The sequence below is a fragment of the Erpetoichthys calabaricus genome, chromosome 12 (genome assembly GCF_900747795.2).
Source record: "Erpetoichthys calabaricus chromosome 12, fErpCal1.3, whole genome shotgun sequence".
NCBI lineage: Eukaryota > Metazoa > Chordata > Cladistia > Polypteriformes > Polypteridae > Erpetoichthys > Erpetoichthys calabaricus.
The window spans coordinates 49951203-49975020 of record NC_041405.2 but is presented as its reverse complement, the minus strand read 5'-3'; the positions used below and the strand labels follow the sequence as shown (position 1 = coordinate 49975020).

Genomic DNA, 23818 nt, shown 5'->3' with positions numbered 1-23818 from the left:
ATGACATATTAAATAATAATTAATCTGACACATAGGAAATGAAACACTGTATTCAGTAAGTACAATGCACACTACTTAGCGTTTAATTTGTCGGCCACTTTTTGCCAGACGTCTTTTCTGGTCTGGGCTGCTTTTGCAGTGTTACCCCTTGTGCATATTAAATCTTGAAATTCTTAATGTCCTTCGAATAAAAGGTCTTGCGCTGTATGTGTAAAAAAAAAATGCACCCGTTCTTTCGTCATTTTGTTACAGCCTATCAAAGACTTGCTGATCGTGTTTTCTAGACTCAATATATATGGGCTTTTCACTCAGCGCGGGCGCGCGCATTCATCTCGTATGATTAGATCCAGCTAGACTAATCTAATGCACGGCTGCGTTTGAAAAACCGACCTATCCCGGATGAGTGTCACCGGCATTAACTCATCCAAGATGAGGCACCTGATCTAGGATGATTTAAGCGACGTACGAAAAATACACCCCCCCCCCCCGCTCTCTAATGCCTTCTGATCTTGCTCCTTCCATGGAATACCACGTGTTCACACCTGCCTCATGCACTGCGTGCCTGCACATTCTCTCCACTCATTTTGGATCAGATATAAGACCATCTGCACTCAGTTTCTTTAACTCCATAAGCTGATCAACACCCCTGCACCCAGGCCCTTGGATTTCAGTAGAGAAGAAACACCCCAAAAATGCATTCAGATACTTGCTTTTAATCTGCACCCGTCTGTCAATAATCTGTACCAGAGTACATTTCACTGAGCTTTTGCACATGGAGATAAAGACTGCAAATGAGGTGAAAAATAATAGTGGTAATGGATAGAAGCTGCAATGGCATAGTGTGCGTGATAGTATAAATAGATACTGCTGTTAAATTGGATGAGAGGCCTCGCTGGGAAAAATAGACAATTTTCAAAGAAAAATTCAAGATTACATGCAGTATTTTAAAAAGAAACTTTTGCTAGATTCATTATAGTCTTATTTGTGTGCAATTACTTTTTTTTTTATTTCAGTTTATTTAAAAAAACATTGTTTTACATGGTTTGAACTATCAGATGAGTTTAAAGTAAATATAATACTGTATGCATTGTTTCTTCAAAATTCTTCATAATACAGTATTTAATATTTCTAAATGCCCTAGTAGTAACCTTGCCTGCAACAATTTAAATGTAGGCTTAATTGGGACGGAGTGGTGGCTCTGAGGCTAAGGATCTGCGCTGGTATCCCAAAGGTTGCCGGTTCGAATCCCCATCACTGCCAAAAGAGATCCTACTCTACTGGGCCCTTGAGCAAGGCCCTTATCCTTCAATTGCTCCAGGGGCGTTCTGACCACAAGGGGTAACTAACAAATTTCTAATACGAGAAATTGTATAAGGTGAAATAAAGAACAACAGTGGCGCAGTGGTAGCACTGCTGCCTCGCAGTTAGGAGACCTGGGTTCGCTTCCCAGGTCCTCCCTGCGTGGAGTTTGCATGTTCTCCCGGTGTCTGTGTAGGTTTCCTCCGGGCACTCCGGTTTCCTCCCACAGTCCAAAGACATGCAGGTTAGGTGGATTGGTGATTCTAAATTGGCCCTAGTGTGTGCTTGGCGTGTTTGTGTGTGTGTCCTGCGGTAGGTTGGCACCCTGCCCAGGATTGGCATCTGCCTTGTGCCCTGTGTTGGCTGGGATTGGCTCCAGCAGACCCCCGTGACCCTATGTTCGGATTCAGCGGGTTGGAAAATGGATGGATGGAAATAAAGAACAAAAAAAAAGTTACACTTTATTTAATATAAACTGGGTAATTTCATGTATGTTTGATTACTGAAACTTTTTGGATACCTGAGCCAACCTTGGTCCCAGGTAGTTTGGATGATCAACATTCTACTGTATAAAGTATATCCTTGTCTACCATGTGGTGAAGGGCATTTTTTTTCAGTTTAGGAGTGGATCAATTTAGAAACACATTATAACAGAGGAAGTTTGATTCTTATAAAGAAATCTAGGTTGCACCCTCAAGTTCCACCCACATGAGAGGTTTTCTGTAGTTCCCAATTGTCTTGTGTTGTTTTGTAGTATATTCTTGTGTGTTTTTTAAAGTGATGGAACATGCAGTCAGAGGTGCTATATAGAATAAAACATGTATTATAAAATACTGTATGTTGAATATGGATGTTCTGTGTTGTGACAGCATCTGCTTATTTTTCAGAGTCTGACAACCTTGACTATCGGTTGGGAGCCATCCATTGGCTGGTGTACAAACTACCAGAAAAGAATCGAGAAATGCTGGAGCTGCTTATTAGACATCTAGCTGTGTAAGGATACATTGGTACCAGGCTGTGGGCCCTGTGATGCTCTCTTGCAGTTATCGTGTACCATGTGAAGCTCAGAGCTATAAACCAATCTGTTTCTTTCTCCCCCCGTTCCCACTCTCCTCCTATTTTAGTATCTGTAGTCACTGTGAAGAGAACCTGATGAGTGCATCTAACATGGGTGTGATCTTTGGGCCAACTTTGATGAGGGCACAAGAAGAAACAGTGGCAGCCATGATAAACATCAAGTTCCAGAACATAGTTGTGGAGATTCTTATTGAAGACTGTGAAAAGGTGAGAGAAGACTAATGGCAAGGGATTTACAACTATTTGTATTAGTACACTGCCTATCATTTTTTGTGTGGAGGAAAGCTATAGTGAGCCTTGTGATGGTGTTAACTGCATAAAGGTGCTATGTCAAATAAAACCTATGGCTCCTCTACTTAAAGCTGTGGAAGATACAGTGCAGATGAAGGTTTGCCCAGCTGTCATCTGTTTAAACAGTGGGAACAACCAATTATTCGTGCAGCACTTATCATACAACACATCATCACAAATTTGCAGACATCATTCTGTGGTCTGGAAAGCAGCCAACCAGCACAGCAGTACAAGACCGTTTTGTCAGTCTCGCTCAATGAGTGAGGGCATGAGTGAATAAAGGGCTGTCTCAAGATGCTGCCCAGGCCTGAGTGAGTTCTGTTTTAGGGCTTGTTTGTATTTACTTAACCTGCTTTTACTTTGTTTGTGTCCTACGGGGCTGTTTTCTGCAATAGCCCTGCCAGTCCCTTAGATGCCTAATTCTGTATAAAATCAATTCTCTGTACTTACTGGGACATCTTGCAGATATTTTCAAACATCCAGATGCAATGCTGAGCATTTTGCCATCAACTGTCCACCTTTTTTTGCTGTTTTATGAAGGATACATTTACAAAGCTGAGATTGTCTGCCAAGGAAAATGGGAATGTTTGATGTAGGCTTTTGTTTGCAAGTTATTTGTTCTTTTCTTCTTTGTCAGATCTTCTCTGCTCCCCCAGAGGACCCAGCACTACCTCCACTTCCTCCACCACGGGCCCCTCCCCGGAAACGGCAGCCAATCACCATCTCCAAGCGGCCACCACGCCCTCGGCCTCTTGTCAACCATATCCATTCCCAAGAGGCCAACGGTAAGTTCCAAACTGCCCACCTTTAAAGTGGTTGTAGTGGTAGGGAAAATTAGGGAGTTTTGTTCTCTGGCTATCTCAATAGTGTGTCCTGTGTGGGTTTATTTATTTTATTTTTATTTTGTTGCAAATCATCTGGTTCCGCACCATGATTATTGATTTTATTTTTCACCTCAAATTCTTTTTATCCTGTAGGATAATCAGCAGCTCACTAGTGACAGGCGTGTTGAGCCTCTGCTCTACTTGTCTTCTTGAACTAAAGAGTGCTGATACTTGTGGTTTAAAATTCTTTCACCAGAAATTCTACCAGAGTGCAGAAGTAGCCTTTCTCCATCTGTTGCTGCCTGTTTGAGCTGCTTTCTCTGATTCAAGTGGCTGCATGTGTATATTTGTGATTAAGCTGCTCTTAAAATTGTGTCCAGCTGCCTGGGGTCGCAGTCAAGTCCAGTGGATAGATTTCACTCAGTCATGCGTCCAGCCTTATCATCTGTTTCTGCTTTGCTTTCTCTACATTGAAGCACAGGAATGTTCAAGCTGACCTAAGACATGGTGCCGGCCCTCCACTAAGACATTTCTTTGCTTTTTTATTTGTGAATAACTTTTACAGACCGATGTATAAACTGTCATACAGGGTTATTAATTTAAACTTGCTGGTTAGTGGCTTTGTGGAATATGGCATTCACATTCAAGTCAGTAGTTTTGTACTTAACACCGTAAGTCAGTCAGCCAGACTTGTATGTCTGTGCCCTGCCTTTTGTACACTATATCGCCAAAAGTTGTGGACACCTGACTATCACACCTATATGAGCTTGCTGGATATCCCTTTCTAAAACTTTTGGCAATATATTGAAGTTTCCCCCACCCCACCCACTGCCACTTTTGTGGATATAACAGTCTCCATGTTTCTGGGAAGGTTCTCCAAAAAATATTGGAGTATGTCTGTGGGAATTTGTGCCCATTCAACCAAAAGAACATTTGCAAGATCAGGTACTGATCTTGGACAAGTGGACCTTGCTTATCAGTCAGCGTTACAATACATCCCAAAAGATGTTCAGTAGGGTTGAGGTCAGGGCGCAGTGCCGGCCTCTCAAGTTCCCCCATATGTTTGTGGACCAGGCTCTCTGCACAGGGGCACAGCCATACTGAAATAGAAAAGGACTTTCCCCCAAACTGTTGCCACAAAGTTGTCTTAAATGTCTTTGTATGTTGTATTATTAGCAATACTCCACCAAGGGGCCTAGCCCAAACCTTGAAAAATAGCCCCAGACCATTATCCCTCCTCCACAAATCTTTATAGTTGGCATTATGGAAGGTAGCATTCTCCTGGCATCATCTAAACCCATGTTTAGAAGTGTGATTCATCACTCCAGGGAACATGTTTCCACGATCCATAGTCCAATGGCAGAATGCTTTACATCACTCCAGGCTTGTGAGCAGCTGCATGGCCATGGAAACCCATTTCATAAAGCTCCCAACGCCTTTGTTTTTTTTGGTGATGTTGCTTTGATAGACAGTTTGGATCACTGTTGTGAGTGATTGAAAAAAGGTTTGCAGATTTTAACGTGCCATGCTTTTCAGTGCTTGGTGGCTCCGTTATATAAATTTGAGCTTTTTACCATGTTGTGAATGAGCTGTTGTTTGTCCCAGATGTTTCCAGTTCACTAAAATAGCACTTACATTTGACTGGGGAAGATCTAGAGGAATTGAAATTTAATGTCCTGATTGTGTCAAAGGTGGCATCCTATGATCGTGCCACATTTAAAGTCAATGAGCGCTTCAGTAAGACCCATTCTATTGACAATGCTTATCAATGGAGATAGCATGGCAGTGTGCTTGATTTTATCCATCCATTATCCAGACCGCTATATCCTAACTACAGGGTCACGGGGGTCTGCTGGAGCCAATCCCAGCCAACACAGGGCACAAGGCAGAAAACAAACCCCGGGCAGGGTGCCAGCCCACCGCAGGGCGCACACACACCCACACACCAAGCACACACTAGGGACAATTTAGAATCGCCAATGCATGCTTAATTTTATGCACATATTAATGGTGGGTGAAGCTGAAACACCTAAACTCAATAATCTGGAAAGGTGTCCACATATTCTTGGGTACATAGTGTGTATTTTACAGCTGTTGACAGCCTAGCCCAGGAGCGCTTGGCATTAGTGGCTCTTATGTCATCTTATCTAATCTTGAATTCTGACCATTTTCCTTTTGGAGAACTTCCAGACAGTTCCAACCCTGTTGAGATGTGTAATCCCTGCAGGATTTTGACTTACTCTGTTATGGTCCACTTGTAAATGTATTGGAGATGTCCATCGCTTGTTGCCTCAACTGCCTTCTATCTGAAGAAGTAGAGTCTCAATTATAAAATCCTTCTTTATTTGATGAGCTTCAGAATTTATCACAGCTTGTGAGTCCAAAAACACTATTAAAGAACCTGATATTGACTGCTTTTATCCATGCTTTCAAACTCTAGATAGCTCATGACCAGTAAAACTCAGAACATCACCCAAGAGCTTAACTCCTGCTTTATTGTTGCCCATACACCAATGCATTTGTTTTTGTCAACTGTCACTTGAGAAAAAGGTTTTCAAGACCTGAAACTACTCAAAGTGATGCAGTTGTTGTTATTCTTAAATATAAAGACCATGCCATTGTTAACTGCAACTTAGGAGTTGAAGGTTCTGAATCTCGTTTTCAAACAGTTAATATTCTTCTGCATCAGAGATGAGCCCAAAAGGACATCATCATCTTTAAGTGGAAGCTATGCAACTTTAAAGTTCCTATGATGTATACTCCTCAACTCTTCCTCAATATATTATATGCATGAAAATCACAGCAAAGCAGTGGAAAAAAAATCTTTAGGTGGAGTCCTACGCATACTTTTATGGAAACAGCCCTCAGGGACTGAATGACATGCAATAGGGCCATAGGAACTTCAAATTATTGCAGCATCTTCCACATTGCATTCATGGGAGCTTGCTTACAAGGTTTTCCAGGGGCTACTCAAACACACATAGACAAGGATGACACACAACTCCTCAAATTTCTGTATGTGAACCAAGAGATGATCCACTGCTTCATGGCTAGGACAAAATAAACAATTGACTGTTGTTTACAATTTCCTTTTCAGTTCTGGGATTCTTGAAAGAGACTGTGCCTTGTGATCAATAAGTAACTGCTAAATACCCTAAGGTCTTTTTGAATTATTGGGAAAGGGGACCACCACATTAAAGTGACATTATGTATAAACTGTTTGTCTGTCTTAAACAACACTGAGGAGGGGTTTTAACCAAGATACCCCAGCAATAGCCAGCACCTTCCATATTTCTGGACAGATTTCTCACAGTCTTGTATTGTATACTTTGCAGCCTCAGCCATAGAAATAAGATGCTGACTTCCTCATTATGTTCATTTCACCCCTCAACAACATAACTACCTGAGGTCAGCTGTTCTCTTTCATTTTTTTGGAAATACCCTGTGTGATAGCTTTGAGGCTGCTTAACAGCTGTTTCCCCAACTTATGTCTCATTTTGTCATACATTGCTGCAGCTGCTGTTTTCGTGACCCATGTATACTGTACCTGTCTGTCAAACATGAAGAACCTTCTGCTAGCATTACTTAGAAAGGCTGCCTCTTTTATGTGTCTGCTTCATGAATCATTGTTGTCTAAAAGGTCCTTGAATTGCCACAATAACAAATTACAAAGTCAATTAATATGATCTTAGGCCCATGATGCCCAGGTATCACCCAAAAGAAGCTTTATGTTTGAAATTTTTTGTTGGCAATTTATATATCATTTGTCACCCCTTTATAGGCTGTTTGATGACCGCTTGTAACTCAATTTGCCTCACTTAATAGTTTATGGCTCATTTGATATAATTCTGTCATTCATTTGATGTCAGTTCGTAGCTTACTGAATGTCATTTGGTCACAAGAATACAGTTTATTTAGTGCCACTAGATTGCATTTAAGTGCCAGTGTTTTTGGTTTGATTCTGTATGGTATGTTAGGCTACATGGCCCTAATCTGTAGCTTATTTAGTTTTTTACTGCAACACATATGGTGCTGCATAGCAAGACATTTAGTGTAAAAAAAAAAATCATTTGGTACAAAGTAGATGCATATTTAGTCCCATGCTGTAGCTTACTGGATGTTAGTTCTTTTGATGACACTCATCCAACATTTTTCCAACCATAACGCATCTGGTGCCATTTTATTTTTACCCTTTGTGTTAGTCTATAGCTCATCTGATGCCAGTTGTACATTTGGTGCTCAATAGGCGCTCATTTACTACAAATGTATATTTTTGTGTTTTAGAAATCTTGCCGCTTGTGTAGTGTCTTTAGAATCACTGTCCAGTCAGAAGTGAAGCTTTATTGCCCATATCTTGCTTCGTATCACTTGACATCTCATTTGGTGCTACTCAATAGTTTACTTTGTCAGTAATTCATTTTGATACTGTCTGCCTCTTTGCACCATGCTGCTGTTTACTTGGTCATGATCCATAGCTTATTTTGGGTTACCTACTGTGTTAGTGCATAGCATATACAGTGGGGCAAAAAAGTATTTAGTCAGCCACCAATTGTGCAAGTTCTCCCACTTAAAAAGATGAGAGAGGCCTGTAATTTTCATCATAGGTATACCTCAACTATGAGAGACAAAATGAGAAAAAAAATCCAGAAAATCACATTGTCTGATTTTAAAGAATTTATTTATTTGCAAATTATGGTGGAAAATAAGTATTTGGTCACCTACAAACAAGCAAGATTTCTGGCTCTCACAGACCTGTAACTTCTGTAAGAGGCTCCTCTGTCCTCCTCTCGTTATCTGTATTAATGGCACCTGTTTGAACTCGTTATCAATATAAAAGACACCTGTCCACAACCTCAAACAGTCACACTCCAAACTCCACTATGGCCAAGACCAAATAGCTGTCAAAGGACACCAGAAACAAAATTGTAGACCTGCACCAGGCTGGGAAGACTGAAGCTGCAATAGGTAAGCAGCTTGGTGTGAAGAAATCAACTGTGGGAGCAATTATTAGAAAATGGAAGACATACAATACCACTGATAATCTCCCTTGATCTGAGGCTCCACACAAGATCTCACCCCGTGGGGTCAAAATGATCACAAGAACGGTGAGCAAAAATCCCAGAACCACATGGGGGGACCTAGTGAATGACCTGCAGGGAGCTGGGACCAAAGTAACAAAGGCTACCATCAGTAACACACTACGCCACCAGGGACTAAATTCCTGCAGTGCCAGACGTGTCCCCCTGCTTAAGCCAGTACATTTGCAGGCCCGTCTGAAGTTTGCTAGAGAGCATTTGGATGATCCAGAAGAGGATTGGGAGAATGTCATATGGTCAGATGAAACCAAAATAGAACTTTTTGGTAAAAACTCTACTCGTCGTGTTTGGAGGAGAAAGAATGCCGAGTTGCATCCAAAGAACACCATACCTACTGTAAAGCATGGGGGTGGAAACATAATGCTTTGGGGCTGTTTTTCTGCAAAGGGACCAGGACGACTGATCCGTGTAAAGGAAAGAATGAATGGGGCCATGTATCGTCAGATTTTGAGTGAAAACCTCCTTCCATCAGCAAGGGCATTGAAGATGAAACGTGGCTGGGTCTTTCAGCATGACAATGATCCCAAACACACTGCCCGGGTAATGAAGGAATGGCTTCGTAAGAAGCATTTCAAGGTCCTGGAGTGGCCTAGCCAGTCTCCAGATCTCAACCCCATAGAAAATCTTTGGAGGGAGTTGAAAGTCCGTGTTGCCCAGTGACAGCCCCAAAACATCACTGCTCTAGAGGAGATCTGCATGGAGGAATGGGCCAAAATACCAGCAACAGTGTGTGAAAACCTTGTGAAGACTTACAGAAAACGTTTGACCTCTGTCATTGCCAACAAAGGGTATATAACAAAGTATTGAGATGAACTTTTGTTATTGACCAAATGCTTTTTTTCCACCATAATTTATTAATAAATTCATCAAAATCAGACAATGTGATTTTCTGGATTTTTTTTTCTCATATTGTCTCTCATAGTTGAGGTATACCTATGATGAAAATTACAGGCCTCTCTCATCTTTTTAAGTGGGAGAACTTGCACAATTGGTGGCTGACTAAATACTTTTTTGCCCCACTGTAATTCTGCACCAAATCAAACTTCCTCCAAACCATCTAAAAATCCAAACTAAACTTTTCAAAAATAATGTGATATATTTAAATTACTGTTTCTCTACTTGTTACTTTTTATTGAAATGTAAATGTGTTAGTGTTTTATAAGTAGGGTCATTCCATGTCAAATCAACCAATGGCCCACACACTTCTGACTCCAAAAATTCTGGAAAATTTACCAGGTGTACCCGTGTTAGTCAGGAGACACCCTGTAAAATATTTTTGATGAAAGATCAATACTTTCCAAGATACAGACAGTTTACTCAGGGGGTTTGGTGTTGATTTTATCCAGCCTCATTTTTTCATCAAAGTTCACACGTCCATAGCCACCGGGCAGGCTTAGATTTTTGCATACTGGTACATTCATTTTTTATTTTTTTTCATAATTCAGATAACTATATAGGCTTCCTGTTAAAGCAATAAACAGAAAAGTAACTGTATCAGGATTTGAACAGCAGAGCTCTCAAATCCAAAAAATCATTTTGGATTTCATTTTCAGAGCCTCCTAGCGGCATGTAGGAATGTGCAGATAATTTTAAAAATATTTTTCATTTATTCTACATTTTCCCTTCTTTCTCAGAATACAAACCTTACTTTTCTTATGCAAATCTTTCTTGTTTATTTTCCATCCTAAACATAGGCAGAATATGCCATGTGTCAGTAATGGTAATCATTGAGTTATTAATCAGTAAATTATCAAAAATGTCAAAACTTTTTTCATGTCAAATGACGATGTTCTATCTCATGTTGACGAACAGAAAATGTGATTCTTCATGGTCCAAAGAACACCTGGTATTCAAGAATACCACTGTTACATCCCTACAGAAGATGGCAAATTCAAAGTCAGCCGGGTGTCTGGTGAAGACAGTCAATTGACTGTCTGAATATTCACCACTGAAGCAGCAGCTGAGATCCTGCCCTCTCACAATCACACTCCTGATGGATCAGAAGCACCCCTCACATTAGGCCAGTGTCCTATTGGATGCTATGTTGGGTGCATGTATGATGAACAATGTTGGAGTGGTGTGATGTGTGACAAAGAGTGAAGCAGAATCAGATATCCTGATATTTTTCATGCATCCAAACTATCCTGCACAGTCTTTCCATTGGCCACCTAAAGAAGATAATTGTTGGGTGCCATTACAGTGTGTCATTGCACTGCTTAGTGCACCTACTACAGTCAGTGGGAGGCAGTACCATCTTGATATCAGAGACAAAGGTGTCCTACAGTCTGCACTTCGATTGAAACAGAAATGAAATGGGTCACATTCCTGCTGAAGATGTTAACACTTCATTATAACTAGTGTTGTATTTAATAATAAATCAAGCAGCAGTTGTTCATGTGTTGTGCTTAATGTGCCTTTGGTGGTTTATTTTTTCCATTAATCCTATACCCAAGTTAGTGATGAAGAACTTGATGATTATCATTACTGACAAATAGTGAATTTAACCCCTGTTTAGAATGGAAAATAAAAATGAACGATTCCCCTAAGAAAAGTAAGACTTGTTTTTTAAGAAAGAAGGGACCATGTATGATACCGGAAAAATAATTTAAAAAATGTCTGGACATTCCCACAGTGCATTAAGGTGGTCTGGAAATTAGGCCCTAAATGATTTTTTCACATTAGAGAGGTCTGCTGGTCAAACCCTGATGCAGTTTCTTGTTTGTTTATAACTTTTTGAAAAGCCCTGTGTGGGTATCCAAACATGGAAAAAAATTCATCAGGCTGTATCAGTTAGAATTATGCTTTCTGAAAACCTAAACGTGGCAAAGCCAAGGACCAAAAATATTTTTTTCCATTATTTGAAGGACTTCTCTTACCAAGTGGTGTTATCTGGACCAGACATTTTGATTTCATTACGTAAAATACCTATAAAGTTATACCAGTATGCAAAATGTGTGCCTGCTATGTGGTTTAGTTTTTAAGATATTGTCTTGTGAAATTGATGAAAAAATAAAGCAATGTCAAATTTAACACCCCTCACAGAATTGCCTGTATCTTGGAGAGTATTAGTCTTACGTCAACATAATTTTACAGGGTGTCTCCTGGATAACATGGGTACACCTGATATTTTTTTCAGAATTTTTTGAGTGTGTGGGATTTCTGGAAAATCGGTTGATTTCACTTGGAACGATCCAGTAATGAATTAGGTGTATGGTTCATGTTGTGGTAGTTTGCAAAGCTATCATACCAAAGATACCTGGTCTACAGGTAAAAAATGTCTGGGAATTTGTGCGTTAGAGTGTCCCAAGTCTGATTGTATGCCCCACACCATGTGCACATTGTATTTAACTCTGCGAGCTTTCTCGGTGTTCAAAGTACCACATACTCCAAATTTGGCCTAGGAAGTGATGGAGGCGAGATTCTTCAAAATGATTTCACAAATCTAAAATTCTTGAGAAGACCCACTTGTCCACAACTGTTGTTATTACTGTTCCCATAATGCTAAATTCTGTACATTGAAAGTATTGACTGTTTCAATAGATTCTGCCAATTATAAATTAGCCTTCAATTATCTTCTGAGAACAAAGCTATCCTTCCCTATGTGAAATGTTTCTCTTTGTTATGCTGGCCCACATGAAACAAAAACTTTGCTGCATTGATGGTCTCTATTAGTCATATAAATGGTGGATATAGCTGTCTGCTTTGTACAGTATATGATACACAACATTTAATAACTACTGTATTAGGTTCACTTACTTTAAAGTGAGCTACCCTCCATTTGCCCATAAGAGTCTGAATTCTTCTTGGCATGCAGTCATCAATGTGTGGAAAGTATGGCTCATCTTCGTGGAATAATTACATGATATTCCTAACCTTGTGACATTGAGTCTTACTTTGTTGGAAATTTCATTCAGCGGTGGTAACTGTTCTGCCATGGTAGGATTTATCTGATCAGAGACAATGTTCAAATAACAGGAGGAATTCAAACACTGCTGAATTCATATCACAGGTTCTAATGTGTTCCACAAAAACACACTCTACATCATTAAATTACTTAACTCAGTGTGCAATGCTGACACCAGGCAAGTGTGAGGCATTAGTTACTAGAGTTTTTGCCATATCCTAATTCTGCCTTCATCATGCATTGCCAAAAATAAGATTCATAAAAACAGTCCAGTCCTCCACTGTCCATCTTTTATTTTTCTTAACACACTGCAAGTACATAGTTTCTAAGTTTCACAAAGAATCGTGGAACTCTGTTGAGTCATCTGCTGCCATACCCTGTCTGTGACAAAATACAATGAATTATGTGATGGATGGATGGCTCGTTGGGCAGCACTGTTTCCCCATTCATCAATAGTTTGAAAGTTTTTGTCTGGTGGCCCTCTCTGGACACCCTAATTGGAACTGCTATGAGATTAATAATATCAATACGGATCCCCTTCACATAGCAACTACACATTTTAGATGTTTTTACAAGCTTTTCAGAGTAGGTCCAACCTCAAATATGATAGCACAGTGTTTATAAAAGATGGCATTTGAATACACAGCAGTGCTTGTGCTGATGGGTAGATTTGACTTTAATTAGTCTGTGTATATTACTACTGACACCAGTGATAGTCCCTTTATGAATAATGAACTAGTCACAGCCATTGAGTGCTTGGGGGTAGAGTGTTTTATCTCATTTCTTATTCTAGTCACGTTATATGTGCCTTTTTGACACTAGTGACATCTTGTATACAACAGTCTCTCAGAATAGAACTATACTTTTTGGGGGTTTAGAAAGAGTATATTTTATTTTGTTTTTCATATATTGATGCTTACTTACAGTAGTAGAAGCCTACACAGTAGTCTGGATTTGGATATAAAGCTGTTAAAGGCACTTACAGTTAGGTCCATAAATATTTGGACAGAGACAACTTTTTTCTAATTTTGGTTCTGTACATTACCACAATGAATTTTAAGTGAAACAACTCAGATGCAGTTGAAGTGCAGACTTTCAGCTTTAATTCAGTGGGGTGAACAAAACGATTGCATAAAAATGTGAGGCAACTAAAGCATTTTTTTAACACAATCCCTTCATTTCAGGGGCTCAAAAGTAATTGGACAAATTAAATAACTGGAAATAAAATGTTCATTTCTAATACTTGGTTGAAAACCCTTTGCTGGCAATGACAGCCTGAAGTCTTGAACTCATGGACATCACCAGATGCTGGGTTTCCTCCTTTTTAATGCTCTGCCAGGCCTTTACTGCAGCGGCTTTCAGTTGCTGTTTGTTTGTAGGCCTTTCTGTCTGAAGTTTAGTCTTCAACAAATGAAATGCATGCTCAATTGGGTTAAGATCAGGTGACTGACTTGGCCATTCAAGAATTTTCCACTTCTTTGCTTTAATAAACTCCTGAGTTGCTTTGGCTGTATGTTTTGGGTCATTGTCCATCTGTATCATGAAATGCCGCCCAATCAATTTGACTGCATTTAGCTGGATTTGAGCAGACAGTATGTCTCTGAACACCTCAGAATTCATTCGGCTGCTTCTGTCCTGTGTCACATCATCAATAAACACTAGTGTCCCAGTGCCACTGGCAGCCATGCACGCCCAAGCCATCACACTGCCTCCACCGTGTTTTACAGATGATGTGGTATGCTTTGGATAATGAGCTGTTCCACGCCTTCTCCATACTTTTTTCTTGCCATCATTCTGGTAGAGGTTGATCTTGGTTTCATCTGTCCAAAGAATTTTTTTCCAGAACTGTGCTGGCTTTTTAGATGTTCTTTAGCAAAGTCCAATCTAGCCTTTCTATTCTTGAGGCTTATGAGTGGCTTGCACCTTGCAGTGCACGCTCTCTATTTACTTTCATGCAGTCTTCTCTTTATGATAGACTTGGATATCAATACGCCTACCTCCTGGAGAGTGTTGTTCACTTGGTTGGCTGTTGTGAAGGGGTTTCTCTTCACCATGGAAATGATTCTGCGATCATCCACCACTGTTGTCTTCCGTGGAAGTCCAGGGGCCTCATGTATAAACGGTGTGTATGCACAGAAATGTTGCGTACGAACCTTTCCACGCTCAAATCGCGATGTATAAAACCTAAACTTGGCGTAAAGCCACGCACATTTCCACGGTAACTCATACCTTGGCGTACGCAATTAATCCGCTCGGTTTTGCAGACTGGCGGCACCCAGCGACAAAGCAGTGCTACTGTTCCTGTGTGGTTACCCTTTCTTAGATCCACATCAACGGCGGCGGCTTTATCAAATACACTGAAATTAACTGCATATCGTTCATAAATTTAATGCATCTGATTGTAATTAACCTGTAACAATATAATGTTCCACAGAATGGTCAAACTACTGTTCCTGTGTGCGCATCCTTTCTTTCTTAGCTCCACGTTCCTGACGCGGCTTTATAAATACACTGAAATTAACTGCATATTATTAGTGTAATGCGTCTGATTGTAATTAACCTGTAGCAATATAATGGGCCAGGGAATAGCCATAGTATTCCAAATACCATAACTGCTTTAGCGTTGTTACGCTCACTGCATCTTGTTCTTCTTTTTGCTGCTCCCGTTAAGGGTTGCCACTGCGGATCATCTTTTTCCATATTACTCTCACTGCACCACTCGGAGTATTTATATCACTGTATCTGAGTGTGAATCACAGCAGCAGATGATCGGAAAGAGAATTATCGGTATACAGTTTCAAGTACACACTACCTCAACCACGGCAAAAAGCGTCAAAGCCTTTCCTGTACGGACCTCGCGTTTCAGAAACAGTTTCATCCCAAGAACTATAAACGCACTCTATCAGTCCATCATCAAGTGCTCCTTGTAGAACTGTATGGACTTATAAGTACAATCACCTCACTGTAAACTTACACTACAGTTATAATATTGCACAACCTGCGCTACTTTATAAAGCGCGTATGATGACAATATCATTTTTAAGATGAAATGCAGCAAAATATGTTGCTTATAGTATACAGATAAAACTTTAACTTCATTTAAATAATCTGTATTGTTAATAATTAAACATGTGAGGACACGGTGCCGCAGCGCTAGCTAGTTCACGGATAGCTCCTGCCTTGCACTGTGTTATTGCTGGTGCTGACACGACACTGGAAGGATAGACGGAGAGAATAATTAAACATGTACTACGAAGATATTTCAATGTTCCTTAAAAGTTTTGAAGAATCGGCGTTCTAAGCTTACAGATGGCTTCACGTCTGTTACAGAGCTGATTGTGTGGCGATTGGGTATTTGGAGAAAGAAAAGTAAGGACAGGAATTGGAGGTTAGTACATTTGAAAGAGACAGTACTTCTGTAATAAATTTTTTCATCGAAGGTCGCACATGGCACAGCAAGCCTCTTGCGTGAGATATGAACAATCACTGCGCCACTGTGTTCCCATGTTTAATAACATGCTTTCATTCCTATCATCATGAAAATGATATCACGTATACATCTCAGTATTTTTATTATTCAGAGAGCTGTAATATCTCGAATGTAATGCATTCTGTGTCCTGTCGGAGAAAGAGAAAGAACGGAAGCACGTAGTGATTCACACACATAGAGCACATTGAAGATGAAACACAGAACAAAGCATTTAACATGCTACTTGAGAAACTAGTAAAATAAACGATTTTAAGATGAAGTTTATGATGTTCTACTTTAATGGCAAAATAAACTACGTGATTAAAGTGGAAATTTCGAGATTAAAGTTGACATTTCGTGCTTTTTTCCCACTATGTGCCTATGTTTTTTGTTTGTACCCTAATACGCTTTCATATGACACTCAGACGGTGGGCTACGACTTGCCTTTTCACGGCGACTTTGATATGTGATTTCTTTTTTATTTCGGGCACTGTGCGACTTTGTGAATTTGATCTTTCGAGTTTTTCCGACACTCTGTCACTCGATCAACTTTCTTTTGTTGATTATACCACTGTTTAAACCAACAAATAGTACGTTTTTCCTTTGCCTCCACTTGGTATTCGCTGAAATTCTTATTTCCCCCCGTGCTTTTCCCATTGTCTTTTCACAGAAGGCTATTTATATTGATTTGCATATTCAAAGAGGCGTAATTCTGGGACGAGTTGGGGCGGGACAGAAGGCGTGTGCACGTGCGTTACTTTTCACGCTGATCGGGATTTATGTATTGGAAGAACGTGAAAGTATGCGTGCGCACAGATTCCTGCATCTGGATTTTTCTGTGCGTACGCACAATCCCGCTTTTGTGCTTAAGCCATGTTATAGTGTGAGTTCTACGCACGGCGTTATACATGAGGCCCCAGGTCTTTTTGTGTTGCTGAGTTTACCAGTGCTTGCTTTCTTTCTCAGGATGTACCAAGCTGTAGATTTTGCCACTCGTAATATTGTAGCAATTTCTCGGATGGGTTTTCGCAGCTTAAGGATGGCTTCTTTCACCTGCATGGAGAGTTCCTTTGACCGCATGTTGTCTGTTCACAGCAAAATCTTCCACATGCAAGCACCACACCTCAAATCAACTCCAGGCCTTTTATCTGCTTAATTGATAATGACATAACGAAGGACTTGCCCACACCTGCCCATGAAATAGCCTTTGAGTCAATTGTCCAATTACTTTTGAGCCCCTGAAATGAAGGGATTGTGTTAAAAAAATGCTTTAGTTGCCTCACATTTTTATGTAATCGTTTTGTTCACCCCACTGAATTAAAGCTGAAAGTCTGCACTTCAACTGCATCTGAGTTGTTTCATTTAAAATTCATTGTGGTAATGTACAGAACCAAAATTAGAAAAAAGTTGTCTCTGTCCAAATATTTATGGACCTAACTGTACTTCACTTCCTGCCACCAGTTGTTGGTATTTGATTCAAACTTCTTCCCACTCATGACTTTTGTTTGACATCAAGCATTTGTTCTCATCTTCATATTGGCATGGAATCAGCAGTATGTGCAAAGTATGGCTCAGGGTTACTGGACTACAAAACCTTGAATTATTTCCAATAATTGTTGCAAATTAGTTGATGGTTCACCTCTGCCTGAATAGACTTCTCATCTTCCTGGAATAATTCCATAATTTTCCTAACCTTGTGACATTGAGTCTTATTTTGTTGGAAATTATATTTAACGATGGTAACCATTTAGCCATGATGGGATTTATCGTATCAGAAACAAGGTTCAAATAACAAATGGAATTCAAACACAGCTGCATTCATATCACAGGTCCTAATGTGTTCCTCAAAAGCACACTCACCCCATTAAATCACTTAACTCAATGTACAATTCTGACATCTGGCAAGTGTGAGCTATTGATTCCTAGAGTTTTTGCTATATCCTGATCCTGCTATATCCTGATTCATCATGAATTGCCAAAAAATAAGATTCATAAAAACAGGAGATTTTTCTAGTCCACCAGTGTCTATTTTTTATTTTTCTTAGCATATTGCAAATACATTTTTTAAGTTTCACGAAGAATTGTAGAATGCGGAATCATCTTCTGCCATTCCCTGTTTGTGACAAAATAAAAAGAGTTGTGTGTTAGATAGATAAATTGATGGCTCATTGGGCAGTACTGTTTCCCCTTTCATCAACAGTCTGAAGGTTTTTGTCTGGTGGCCCTAACTGGACACCCCAATGACAATGCTATGTGTTAAAGCCCCAGGAGGTGTTGCTGGTCTGATACACACATCCTGTGCATCTAGGACTCACTACCATTCCACATTCAGCGCTATTTAAAGTTTTAGTTTTTTCTCAATCTCTTTTTTAATTGTACATTCACTATAACTCACAAGTTGGTATGTGCCTACTTGCTTTAAAAAGCATTGTCTACTGTGTATTCAGAAATTCCTTTTATGGATAATGACCTGGTCATTGCCATTGAGTACTTGGGGGTAGAGTTTTAACCCCATTTCTTACTCTAGTAATGTATCTGCCTTTGCACTAGTGACACCTTCTAAACAACAGTCTCTCAGAACAGAACTATACTTTTTTTTTGGGGGGGGGGGGGGGTTAGAAAGAGCATATTTTATTTTGTTTTTCATAAATTGATGTTTACCTAGTAGAAGCCTGCACTGTAGTCTGGATTTGGGTATAAAGCTATTAAAATAAAGGCACTTATTTGACTTCCTGCCCCCAAGTTTTAGGTATTTAAGTGAAACTTCTGCTTGGTTATTCCTACATATTTTCCACTCATGACTTTTTTTTTTGCCACTGGGCATTTGTTCTCCTAGCGGTGACACTAATGACCTTCAAAGGCCAATCCCAGACACCTGGTGGTCTGCTCTAAAAGTATAACAGCGCAGTGGGTTGTGGAATACAGGACACCTAGATTGACTATTCTGGATATTTAAAGTGATATAAATATTTACTGAACGGATTGAAATCTGCTGTGGATGGACAGCTGAGGTATGATAAACTGCCCAAGTTCACAGTTACCAGAATTCCTTCTGAAAATGTTTTCTTTGTGTCCACATGGCAGTGCCAGCGTACACATTCAAAATTGAGCCTTGCTGAGCCTATTGACCCTCTGATATCTAAGTTGCAAACTAACTCTAGTTAAGAGAACTTTGATCCCTCTCTGTTAATGTCTTCGCAGCTCTTGAGTGCAATACCAAATTTGGGAAACTGACCTTTGCAATAAGAGATCCACTTCGGACATAAATAATCATGTATTTGTAGCTGATGAGTTGTCTGGTTGCGAGTGTGAAACTCTTGCAATGTGTGTGCCTGAAGCACTACAGTTATAGCGTAGCTGACATTGATGAGAAGGTCAGGGTAACAGGCAGATTAATGGTGTAGATTTGAAGGGACTGAGTGAGAGGAGCCCTAAACCCTAATCTCATCATGGTGATGTAACCATGGCAAACTTCAAAACCAAAACAGAGAGCTGCGTCACCTTTGGCTCTTCTCTTCCTCACCTGAGTCATAATGCTATTATTTACTTTTTTGGTCTCCCTAAATGCGCAAAACATTTCTGAGAAGCACAGCAGCTTTTCCTTGTTGTGCTTGGCTAGAAAGTATGCCAGTTACAGACAAGTGGAGTTGCTGTCATCACTCTGTAAACTATCACCCAGCTCAGAAAGGCCTTCTATACCTGTAAACTGTGGGTTTGGCAGGCTTCAACGAAGTATGTGTGCAATTCCTCATTCAGCATGTCTGGCTGTCTTCATCCATTGCCTGTGGTTTGGCCTCAGCACCATGTACCTGTCCTTGTGTAAACGTGTATGTGTGACTTTTTATTATTTCTTCCTGTCTGCACATATGTACGTGTCATGGTTATCAGTCTGTCTGCATGTGTCTGTGTCAAAATTCTACAGCCTACTCTTTACTGGAACACACTAGCACATACTGGTTGCTGCACTTACAAAAAAGGAAACGTTTTCATTTGTGTACTTCAGGAAGTTTTTGGCCTGGAATACATGCAATGCAACAGTGTGTCTTCGTATTTAGCCAAGTGTATCAGGGTTGTCTTATTGGATATACGGTAACAGATGCAGGCAGTGTTTGCTGTTGCTGTTATTTGCCTATGTGTGTTATCTACTTGTTCCCCTTCATCTCCTCATCTGTGAGTAACTCTTTATTAATCACCCTGCTCAGTTTGGCATACAGAGGATTTTTCCTCTGCATTTGTACAGTATTTTGTATTGCCCTTGATCAGTAAATAGGTAAGATAACTATATTCGCTGTTGCTTTGCATTCCTGTCTCTGTCATTCCTTCCTGCTTGTTATTGATCTCCAATTGCTGTTCTTGCCCTTTGTAATTGAAGATTTGTGGGGTTTTCCCTAACTTGTCTGTATTTTGCACACCTGCTTTATTTAAGAGTTTAGGTAGCAGCAGAAGGAACTGGCTAATAACCGACAGTTGAAGTGAGGCCCTCTAACAGTTTTGCCTATTTAGACATCAAATAGTAACTGAAAATTTTTGGACCATTTCATTAGTTTAGTCATTTTAAATACTTTAAATTACGATATCTTACTGAAAGGCACATCTCAGACTTTGTAAGAACACTGCAGCTCCTTTCACCTGCTTAATGAGCCTAGTATTCACAAACATCACTATTCATACAGAGGATCCAGTCACGGAGTCTTATGTACCAGCAGTCAAGAGTCATAAAATTTGCTTTCTTAAACAATGAGATGTTAACAAACCAAAGACTGCTTCTACAGATTTCACTATTGATCTAAGCATGGATGTTTTATGTTTATGTGAATCTCTGCATTGTATTTCCAACTGTTTACTATTTATGAATGAGTTTGCTCTGCCAGGCTTTAAATGCAGTAAAATAGTAATCATTTTAGACTGGCTGTGCTTCACTGAAACTATTCCAGCTGTGGGTGGCACCGTGGCTCAGGGATATGTGTTGTGCTGTGCTGCAATGCACTTGATAGCTGTAGAGTGATGGCTTTGAATCTTAGTACACTGAGGAGCTTGCATGTTCTTTCCATGTATATGTGGCTTTTTCTAATGCATGGTAGGCCTAAATGGATGAGATAATAGGATGTGTTCCTGTGTGTTCCCTGCTGCATCCCATCCATGCTAAGTTCCTACCTTGCACTTGAGACTGTCCGATTGGCTCTTGTCCCTGCAGCCCTAAACTGGATTAAGCTGACTCAGTAATGAATGAAAGTTCTGTCCAGTTCTTTATTTGACTACATTATATTAAAATGTCTTCTCTTTCAGCTATTGTCCTTGTCTACTGCCCAGCAATCCTTCTTTCTGTCCTGAATACTACCCTCAAAAACCTTTCTTGTCCTTTTGATTTTTAATTCTCATATTGAGGCACCCCCATGCTTATCCATAACTGATTTCTTGAATCTCTTTTGTTGTCTGCTGATTATCAAGAATCCAAGGCACACATGCTTGTGTTTAATGTCCAAGGCATAAGAATGGCCATATGTTTAATGCAGCTATCTGCAGTGACACTTTTGATGCTAACCTTACAGAAGTAATCACTGGTGCATCTAATTGCAGTATTCCACACCCATGTCATTGTCTTTCACAATGTTAATATTTTCAATGCAAGCCTTTGCTCACCTACCGTACACACTGCCTTAACCTCCTACTGTGATCTCATCTTATATATATATATATATATGTATATATATATATATGTATATATATATATATATATATATATATATATATATATATATATCTATATATATAGTGTGTGTATGAGTGTGTATGTATATGTATGTGTATATATATATATATATATATATATATATATATATATATATATATATATATATATATATATATATATATATATATATATATATAGGGCGGCACGGTGGCGCAGTGGGTAGCGCTGCTGCCTCGCAGTTGAGAGATCTGGGGACCCGGGTTCACTTCCCGGGTCCTCCCTGCGTGGAGTTTGCATGTTCTCCCCGTGTCTGCGTGGGTTTCCTCCGGGCGCTCCGGTTTCCTCCCACAGTCCAAAGACATGCAGGTTAGGTGGATTGGCGATTCTAAATTGGCCCTGGTGTGTGCTTGGTGTGTGGGTGTGTTTGTGTGTGTCCTGCGGTGGGTTGGCACCCTGCCCGGGATTGGTTCCCTGCCTTGTGCCCTGTGTTGGCTGGGATTGGCTCCAGCAGACCCCCGTGACCCTGTGTTCGGATTCAGCGGGTTGGAAAATGGATGGATGGATATATATATATATATATATGTGTGTGTGTGTATATATGTGTGTGTATATATATATATATATATGTGTGTGTGTATATCTGTGTGTATATATATATATATATATATATATATATATATATGTGTATATATATATATATATGTGTATGTATGTGTATATATACAGTGGGTACGGAAAGTATTCAGACCCCCTTCAATTTTTCACTCTTTGTCATATTGCAGCCATTTGCTAAAATCATTTAAATTAATTTTTTCCCTCATTAATGTACACACAGCACCCCATATTGACAGACAAAAAAAAGAATTTTTGAACTTATTGCAGTTTTATTAAAAAAGAAAAACTGAAATATCACATGGTCCTAAGTATTCAGACCCTTTGCTCAGTATTTAGTAGAAGCACCCTTTTGAGCTAATACAGCCGTGAGTCTTCTTGGGAAAGATGCAACAAGTTTTTCACACCTGGATTTGGGGATCCTCTGCCATTCCTCCTTGCAGATCCTCTCCAGTTCTGTCAGGTTGGATGGTAAACGTTGGTGGACAGCCATTTTTAGGTCTCTCCAGAGATGCTCAATTGGGTTTAAGTCAGGGCTCTGGCTGGGCCATTCAAGAACAATCACAGAGTTGTTGTGAAGCCACTCCTTCGTTATTTTAGCTGTGTGCTTAGGGTCATTGTCTTGTTGGAAGGTAAACCTTCGGCCCAGTCTGAGGTCCTTAGCACTCTGGAGAAGGTTTTTGTCCGGGATATCCCTGTACTTGGCCGCATTCATCTTTCCCTCGATTGCAACCAGTCGTCCTGTCCCTGCAGATGAAAAACACCCCCACAGCATGATGCTGCCACCGCCATGCTTCACTGTGGGGACTGTATTGGACAAGTGATGAGCACTGCCTGGTTGTCTCCACACATACCGCTTAGAATTAAGGCCAAAAAGTTCTATCTTGGTCTCATCAGACCAGAGAATCTTATTTCTCACCATCTCAGAGTCCTTTAGGTTTCTTTTAGCAAACTCCATGCGGGAGTTGGCCTTAATTCTAAGCGGTATGTGTGGAGACATCACGTGAACTAAAAACAAGGAAGAGATTTACAGCACGAGTCAAACGCGGGAACGAAGGTAAATGACGTTAATTTTTGACTGTCTTTTAATACTGTGTAAGCATACATATTAACACATGTGCAATTAAACGTGTGCATTTACGGGGTGATTTCTCAGGCTTAAAAGCTCGCCTTTTATCAAACGCAGGAACAAAGGTAACTGACGTTGTTCACTGTCTTTTAATACTGTGTAAGCATACATATTAACACATGTGCAATTAAATGTGTGCATTTACGGGGTGATTTCTCAGCCTTAAAAGCTCGCCTTTTACTAAAAAGGTAAATGCAAAACTATTTTAAATCATTCTATGATCTGCTTCTCACAACTGAAGGCACCGTGGCTGATGGTAAATGACGTTAATTTTTGAGTGTCTTTTAATACTGTGTAAGCATACATATTAACACGTGCAATTAAACGTGTGCATTTACGGGGTGATTTCTCAGGCTTAAAAGCTCGCCTTTTATCAAACGCGGGAACAAAGGTAAATCACGTTCTTCACTGTCTTTTAATACTGT

The 23818-nt window shown here is 39.9% G+C and overlaps 1 protein-coding gene across 1 annotated transcript in view; it reads left to right on the top strand.

The window, feature by feature from the left end:
- Positions 1–23818, top strand: part of ophn1 (oligophrenin 1) — a 213061-nt gene that overhangs the window by 166260 nt on the left and 22983 nt on the right. The window contains exons 17-19 of the mRNA XM_028815498.2: positions 2187–2292; positions 2424–2583; positions 3305–3452. Coding sequence (XP_028671331.1) covers positions 2187–2292; positions 2424–2583; positions 3305–3452 — 414 coding nt within the window. The remainder of the gene's footprint in view (positions 1–2186; positions 2293–2423; positions 2584–3304; positions 3453–23818) is intronic.